Source organism: Myotis brandtii, unplaced genomic scaffold, assembly GCF_000412655.1.
Source record: "Myotis brandtii unplaced genomic scaffold, ASM41265v1 scaffold63, whole genome shotgun sequence".
Classification (NCBI taxonomy): Eukaryota; Metazoa; Chordata; class Mammalia; order Chiroptera; family Vespertilionidae; genus Myotis; species Myotis brandtii.
This window is the reverse complement of record NW_005370411.1, coordinates 405,009-414,108: the sequence shown is the minus strand read 5'-3', so window position 1 is coordinate 414,108 and position 9,100 is coordinate 405,009. Positions and strand designations below refer to the sequence as shown.

General features: G+C 36.8%; 1 protein-coding gene across 1 annotated transcript in view; it reads right to left on the bottom strand.

The window, feature by feature from the left end:
• Positions 1-9,100, bottom strand: part of LOC102255541 (ephrin type-A receptor 6) — a 994,071-nt gene that overhangs the window by 901,327 nt on the left and 83,644 nt on the right. The window contains exon 2 of the mRNA XM_014528319.1: positions 8,237-8,301. Within this exon, the coding sequence (XP_014383805.1) occupies positions 8,237-8,301 (65 nt within the window). The remainder of the gene's footprint in view (positions 1-8,236; positions 8,302-9,100) is intronic.

The following is a 9,100-nucleotide window of genomic DNA, read 5'->3' as shown; positions in this document are numbered from 1 at the left end:
GGAGGAGCTCTGCTCAGCCACAAGCCAGGCTGATGGCTGCCAGTACAGTGGTGGTGGTGGGAGCCTCTCCTGCCTCCTCAGCAGCGCTAAGGATGTCCGACTGCAGTTTAGGCCTGCTCCCCGCTGGCAAGTGGACATCCCCCGAGGGCTGCCGGGCTGCCAGAGGGATGTCTGATTGCCATCTTAGGCCCAATCCCCTGGGGAGCGGGCCTAAGCCAGCAGGTGGTCATTCCCTGAGGGGTCCCAGACTGCGAGAGGGCACAGGCCGGGCTGAGGGATCCCCCCTCCCCCGGATGCAAAAATTTTTGTGCACCGGGCCTCTAGTTTATATTATAAAATCTTTTATTTTTCTGGGTACCAGCAGTTACTTTTTATTAGAGTTAATATTGAGCCAAGAAGCCCCAACATGACATACCCCCTGCTATGTAGTATAGAATGGGCCTGAAATGTAATGGGTAGTAAGAGTTTTTAATATAACATTTAACTAGAGGGCCTCTTATTGTAACTCTATTTTTCTCTTTTATCTACAATGTTACATGTTGGCTAAAACTACATAAAATAAATGAAAATATCAAAAGAAAGTTAAAGGAGACATATATAATAATACTCTTTGTAATACTTTAAGCAATAAACAATTAAAAAATAAAGTTAAAGTTTCAAAAAAATTTATATAATTTTCCTTCGTACATTTGCAGACTACAGTAATAAATTCAGGATACACACACACACACACACACACACATATGTACAAAGTTACTGCATGAGGATTATATTTTGTGTTTCTTTTTCTCTCATTAGAATTAGACTGGCATAACTTCTTAAAAACTAGCTGTCTCCTTCCCAGGAAATTAAAATGGAAATAGGTCCTTCAGTTTTCTGCAGAGTAAGATTTAGTATTAACCAGTTATTAGTTATTCATAACAAAAAAAAAAACATCCGGAGCATATGCCTGCCCTTAATGTTAGTGAAAACACTTCTTCAGTATGCATTTATAACTTCTACAAGGCTATGTAAAAATTTTATTCACATGACATTCTTTCATTGATTATCGTGGAACTATTAGCTACTCTGCTAGATCCTCATAATTTTATTCTTAATGTAGTATGTTGACAAATAAAGGATGGAAGGGACACAGAATAAAGTTCCTAAGAGTTCTGAATTATCTCTATATATAAAATCCTAATAAACAAATAGACTGAATGGCTCAACAACCGAACTGAACAACCAAACAACCGGTCGCTATGACATTCACTGACCACCAGGGGGCACATGAGAAACATGGCGGGCATCAGCAGCAGTCAGCAGAATACAGAATATTGGCAGGAATCAGCCACAGCAGGATGGTGGAGCAGGTGAGCAGGGGTGTGAGACCAAGGCAGGGCACTGGTTGCTGTCAACGGGGCAAGCCTCTAGTGGTTACTGAAAAGTCTTTGCTCCTGTGTGCCGTGGTCCCATCTGGCGCTCAAATCTGCTGCCAGCATCAGCCCCACTTGCACCCGCAGCTGGCACTGGAGCCACCGCTTGCACCCACTGCCAGCGCCCGGTGCCGGTCCCAATCCCTCAGTGCTGTCAGCGGGTGTGAACAGTGCCTGCCGGCCCCAATTGCCACTGGGGGCTTCTCCACCTCTCCCTGCTCCTGAGGGGTGATTGGGGCAGCAGCTGCCGCTCACACCTGCTGCTGGCTTCAGCCCCAATCGCTCCGCACCGTCAGCGGGTGCAAGTGGTGCAAGTGGGAGCGGTGGTGGTGGGAGCGGGGCTACCTTCAGAGAGGAGATAGGGGGCCATGATGGGAGGGCCTAGATGGGGACATGGAGGATGGACCAAGACACGCCCCTGTGCCCACCGCAGCCTCGAGGCCCACAGTTCCTTTTAAGGTGCACGAATTTGTGCACTGGGCCCCTAGTGTAGACATATAATTTTTGACATTAGACAGTAAGAGCACAAAGTTAAGAAGTATGAGTCAATGCCCTGACCGGTTTGGCTCAATGTATAGAGCGTTGGCCTGTGGACTGAAAGGTCCCGTGTTCAATTCCAATCAAGGGCATGCACCTTGGTTGCGGGCACATCCCCAGTGGGGGGGTGTGCAGGAGGCAGCTGATTGATGTTTCTCTCTCATCGATGTTTCTAACTCTCTATCCCTCTCCCTTCCTCTCTGCAAAAAAATCAATAAAATATATATTTTTTAAAAGAATTATGAGTCAAATTCTCTGTTGTATTCATTCTGTTCTGAAACCAAGCTTTAACCACTATTCAAATATAACTATTCAATATACTGTTTTCAGTATATCAATACAGTCATACACCATACGACAACATTTTGGTCAACAATGAACTGCATATACATGACAGCAGTTCCATAATATTTTAATGGAGCTGAATTTTCTGTAAGAAATGGAAGGATATGTGGTTCAGGAGGAATTTTTTTCCCCCGACAGAAGCAATATCTGTGGGACTTGATAATAGATTCCCTCTCACTCACACAGCTCAATTTTGAGAGCACAAATTATATCACGGTCAGGCAGCCACTGACCTGCTTCAGCACAGAGGAGCCTGCCCCCTCAGTGCACCATATTCAGAGGGAGTTAGAGCCCTCCCAGACCTAGCTTGATGACCTCAGAGAACATTGTTGTAATTTCTTTGTTAAGAACCTGAGATCCTGCACAAGGACACAGCCTCATAAGAGCTACCTTGACAAGTATTACATGCCACTGCCACTTTAGTAAGAGTTTTCTGTGGTAGATATAGCCAGCCTGACCCTATACTTTGGAAATATTTTCAGGTTGAATGATATAAAGCATAAACAAGATTTATTTCTTCTATCAATACAATGCCAGAGAGAACCTTTTGTGCCAGATAGGATCAATGAAACCAAAATCAAATTTCTAAAGCCAAAATACTACATCAGTTCTATACCTTCTCTATGTGAAACTCTTTTTTTATGCTTTTATGTAAACCTCTTTGTTAATGAATACCAGTTTCCTAATCTGACCACTGCTCCAACATGCAGTATCCAAAACCCCACTGCTGTGACAATCCCCCATGTTCCTGCATCTCTCCATCTTGATTTCTTATTCCTAGTAATCCTCAGACCACCTTTCACTCCCTTCCAACCGTCACTATTTCGGCGATCTATGCCTCACTCAGCCAGGTTCTCCTGGATATTTCCAAGCATTCAACCCACATCCCTGTCTAAGGAGCACTGCTGATAAGTTTGATGTCCTATTTCTGACCCTGTCAGAAGGAAGCAGGGGCAGTCTTTGTAAAGTCTACAGCAGTGTAGGCCTTCATAGTCACTCAGCTCTCATCACTGACCCCTCAGACCAGCTTCTGTTTCTGGATCTCCATTCATGGTAAGTGCCTATACAGGTATTCCATTTTTTATCTTTTATATTATATTTTCGCTGCATCTTCTCTATATTGATGTTTACATATACAAATATTAATTACCATTGTATTACAACTGCCTACAGTATTTAGTACAGTAACATGGCATACAGGTGTATACCCTAGGAGTAATAGGCTATAAACAATACAAGCCTAGGTGTGTAGTAGGTTACAATATCTATGTTTATAAGTGTGCTCTGTGTTGGTCACACAAGGACAAAATTGTCCAACTATGCATTTCTCAGAATGTATCCCCATCATTTAGTGATACTAAACTGTAATGTCATATCACTTATATTTTCAACATCCTTTCCTTAGGATTTTCCATGGTATCCTTCATTCCAAGGGTCTATTTTATTGCTTTAAACAAAGAAAATACTTCAAATTTTGTTTTGTTTCTTTAAGTGAATCCAGAAAGTTTTTACTTTTACTTATTGGCACTGAGGTAAACACTATCTAGATCAATTAAGGCAGCGGTTCTCAACCTGTGGGTCGCGACCCCTTTGGGGGTTGAACGACCCTTTCACAGGGGTCGCCTAAGACCATCGGAAAACACATATATAATTACATATTGTTTTTGTGATTAATCACTATTCTTTAATTATGTTCAATTTGTAACAATGAAATTGGGGGTCACCACAACATAAGGAACTGTATTAAAGGGTCGCGGCATTAGGAAGGTTGAGAACCACTGAATTAAGGCATTTAAAATCTAAGTCTTCCACAATATGACTTAGCCTATGATCACAGTCTTATTTCTCACCACATTTCCCGACTCCAGCCACACAAATGGTTCTTTTTTTTTAAATATATTTTATTGATTTTTTACAGAGAGGAAGGGAGAGGGATAGAGAGTTGGAAACATCCATGAGAGAAGCCTCTAACAGTGATGGCGAGCCTATGACACGCGTGTCAGAGGTGACACACGAACTCATTTTTTTTGGTTGATTTTTCTTTGTTAAATGGCATTTAAATATATAAAATAAATATCAAAAATATAAATCTTTGTTTTACTATGGTTGCAAATATCAAAAATTTTCTATATGTGACACAGCACCAGAGTTAAGTTAGGGTTTTTCAAAATGCTGACACGCCGAGCTCAAAAGGTTCGCCATCACTGCTCTAGCCACTGAGCCAAACTGGTCAGGGCACAAATGATTCTTAACATTCCTAAAACTTAATCCATACATTTAAAATTTATATGTTTTTCCTCAAAACATTCACTTTGCCACAAAGGTGATTTCTATCCTCTCTTCTAGCCCACATGTGATTCTTTCACAGTTTATTAGAAAGAGCTGATAAGTTACATCCTTACTACCAATTTTCCTGGGTCAGAATTAATCAATTAATCCCTCTCTTTATTATTTCTCAAAAGAGTATTCAAAACTACCTGAAGACACTCTCTTTGGACTTATGATTGTGTAGAATTATCTCTTTACAAGACTCTTTTAGGATAGAAGAAAACTGTTTTAAGCACTCTAAAAGTTACTTGGCATGAAGAGCATAAAATAGACTTGTTAAATGAATTATGAACACTGATTAAAATAAAGTATATTTAAAAGCTGGCACAAATAAGTTTTCAAGTAAGCATTTCAAAAAATAAATATGTTTTCTTTTCCTGTTTGCAGGCCTAAAAATTCATTTGCTCAAGACTACTCATCTATTTCCTATATCCACTAACCTCCTACTCAAATAACCATCAACGGTTTTGTTCACAGGCACATAGTGAATGCCTACTCCTGCAACTATACTGAACGATACTACTGGTAAAATGACTATTTTAAGTAAAACAAACAAACAAAAACTCAGGAAATCATTTACTAAATTACTTATATTTTATATAGCACTATATAATTTCAAAAACATCTTAGTTCAATTCTTTATAAAAATAAAAATTTATCAAAAAGTTCCTAGGAAATACTTTATTCAGAGAGATACAAAATAAACTTTATATAATAAAATTGATAAATATATCATAAAGTTGTCTTTTCTGCACATGATATTTTTGTAAAACCAACTGGATTAGTGTCTCTGAAAAAAAGGCAACTTTAGTTTAAACTGCCATTCAAATTAGCATGGCTCAATCAACCCAAGAACCTGAAAAAATATACAATTTTAAAGAGATATAATTATAACGTTAATATACAGAAATAAATTGTGGCTTAAATGCTATAAACTGATTAACAATGTCCATAGATTTTAAATTATTTAATCAATATTGATGTCTAGATGATTCCCATTCTTGCAATATTTAGCAGCCTTTTTTTTTCAAAGTTCTTTATCCTTACTGACTACTCCCATCCTTGTTTTAACCTATCAATAGCATTAAGTAAAACTCCATTATTGTCATTAATCTATTTTCTTCATTAAAATAAAAATTAAGTTGCATATTTTCTTTAAAACTTGCTATGTGATCTATTTTAAAATATGTTCATGTGATGTGTCCCCACTTTCAAGTTTTCCTACTGTTAACACTTGCTATTTATGAATTTTTATTTGGCAATAATCTAAAATAATACAGCCTCCTATTCCAACAGTGATATTCTAAAGTAGTTGAGTATTCAATTTACATTTTAACATATAAATCAAAGTGTTATTTTTCCCTCTGTAGACTACAAAATGGCCATTGGCCTTTATCTTTAAATTGTAGAATCTTAGAAGAAATAAAAAGCACCTAGCTGTGAAATTACCAACAAGATTAGGATATGTATGGCTTTGCATTTTTGCTGTTCTACTTCCTAGCACTGTAACCTTGTAAAAGATATTTAATGTATCTGAGTCTTAATTTCTACATCATTCAATAGTGGAAAATCTGTACTTGATTTATATGATTGATGTAACATGCTTTGAACAAAGCCTACCATATGGTAAATGCTCAATAAAATTTAACCATCTTTTCCTCCTTATTCTATCATATTTTTTCCTATTGTATCTCCTTCACCTCTTCTTTCTCTCTTTCGTCTTACTGATCCTTGGCTGGTGTTCAAAATGCACATCTCAGGCTAACAGTTTATTTATCAAGGAGAGAAAAGAAATCTAAATCAATTTCACAAATACCACAAATAAGTATTTGGCCTTTCATGAAGTGGCCGATATTCCTCTCAGGTAGCCGTGCCAAGGTAAAGATACAGGCCTCAGAGTCAGAAATAGCTTATTTTTGATTAAAGACCATAATTCACTATAGGGCCACTGTGAAAATAAAATGTAAATTTCTTAGTGCAGTAACTGGCAAATAGAAAACTATGAAGTAATACCTATGATAAAATCATCACAAGAATGATATCAGTAAGTGTATTTGTAACTCTGTAAGTCCTGTGTCCTAGTTACCAGTTTGCTCAGAAATGTGGCCTGACCAAGCCAAACACAATCACTAGAGCAGGGGTATAACTCCTGATCCCCACATGATTCTTCAGCTATGACTATATGAGGACAGTAATAATAGGATCTCTAATGTGTGTGTGTGGGGGGCGTTTGGTCTTTTTTTCCCAGAAAATAAAAATTAGGGCTTCTATATTAATTACTTATAAGTTCTTATAGGTTATTCTGTATAAGAACTGATACAGAGATATTTATTATCTTAGAAGGTTTCTAGGAAAAAAATTTAATTTACTTCTTGAAAGTAACTGTGATAAATGTGACATACTTTATACACACAAGACATACTGATGTTTATTCATTTTAATGGAAAGAAGATAATGAAGGTTGAAGCATAATCTTAATTTAAAAATATATTTCTCATAAATGATTTGATAAAGAGCTCACAGAATAAAAAGAAATTTTCAGAAAAAAATAAATAAAATCAGTCTATAAAACAAATAAAAAACAGCCTGTTAATCAAAAACAGGAAGATTTAACTCTTCATATGAATTTTTAGATGAGAATACACATGTTTAATAATTAACTGTTGAATAACTGTTGGTATAAAAAGTCAAATTCAAGCAGCAATATTTGAATAATTCTAAAATAATAAAACCTGTTTGGGTCAACTTCTCCTTTCAGATTTAAATTTGTAGATGTAATGGAAGAAGCAATGTAAAATTATCAAGAATGTGATAAATGAGAAAAAAAAACAAATTTTAAGAAAAGAAAGAAAAGCTAACCCAACTATACCTGAAGACAGTTGACCACCTCCATTATTAAAGTTGTTTAAACAGACAAAACTAACAATGCACAAAGCTTCATAAACCACCCTTTTATGTTAGCTTAAAATAAAAATGTAGAAACATATTGCAATGTGAAAATAATGCAAAATACATCAAAACATAAAAATCAAGTACAAACAAAACTAAAATAATGTTAATACCTGAAAAACTGTACTTTGTAAATTATGCATCCTTATAAGTATTTCAAAAGGAACTACTCCTAGATTTAAAAAAAGAAACAACAACACCTAATCATAATGTATCTTTTTGCCAACTTCAAAAAATACAGTAGACTCATAGCTTCTAATAAAAACCAAATTGTTAATATCTGTGAAATCCACTTATGTTATGGTAATTTAAAATTTGTTTATGCACAAATACTCACTGAGGTTACCAAACTTCATAACATATATACACAAAAGTGTCTTAAATATACAAATAGAAATTTATTTCTAGAGAAAATATTTATGAAATATTCTAATATTATTCTGTATAAACACTATGTTAAAGAACAGTTACTAATTTAGAAGAAACAAGTATGTTTTACATATTATTCCCACTTCTAATTGTAATTTAATCTCTTCTATGTGATTTAAGTTATATGCTAAAATGTATACCACAGAGAGTCCAAAACCCACCATTCTTTCATATTACAACAGATCCTAAATATCTAACAAGGATGACAATTTTTAAAAGATATTCAAACTTACCCCATTTAATGGATATGTTTTCCATCCTAGCTCTCCCAGCACAGTTGTTGTATCAAGCAACACAACTGCAATTAAATAAACAAAAAATGCATAAATATCTCAAATCTTACTATTACTCACTACATTAGCTTTAGTAAGTTGTATTAGTTTAAATTATTTATATATAGTATTTATAAGTAATGATAAAATACGTGAGGTGGTTATAAGTTAATTTTAAAATATGTAATTTGTGTATAACAATGCTAAATGAAACAATTTAATAACAAAGTCATTCTTAATAGCTGTCTTCCACATAGAAGCATAGAACAAATTGTGGACTCAGAGGGAATTAGAGGAGGAAAAAGAGAACCAGATCCAGAAAAAAATTCTCTTTAAACAACATCAAACACAGAAGTGGATCAGTTTAAGGATCTGTAACAGCAAACATCAAACTCTTTTTAAGCTACAATAATGGACAGTAATGCTATCCTATCTAATAAAAGAGTAACATGCAAATTAACCATCACTTCTAGACAAAGATGGCGGCACCCACTGCCAATAAGGAGGGAATATGCAAATTGACATGACAAAGATGGTGGTGCTGGCCAGAGCCACAGAGCCAAGCCTGCTGGAGAGCGGGCATGGGAGGCTTGGCTTCCTCTCCAGACGGCTTGGCTTCCTTGGTCGCCCCAGCTGGCTCCATGGCCGCCACCCAGACAAAGCCATAGTGGCAGGGCCGAGGCAGAGGCAGTAAGGGGCGATCAGGCCAGGAGGTGAGGGCAGTTGGTGTGATCAGGCCAGCGGTGGGGGAAGTTGGGGGCAAGCAGGCCAGCAAGGGGGGGCAGTTAGGGGGAATCAGGCGGGCAGGGGGGGGAGGTGGGGGGG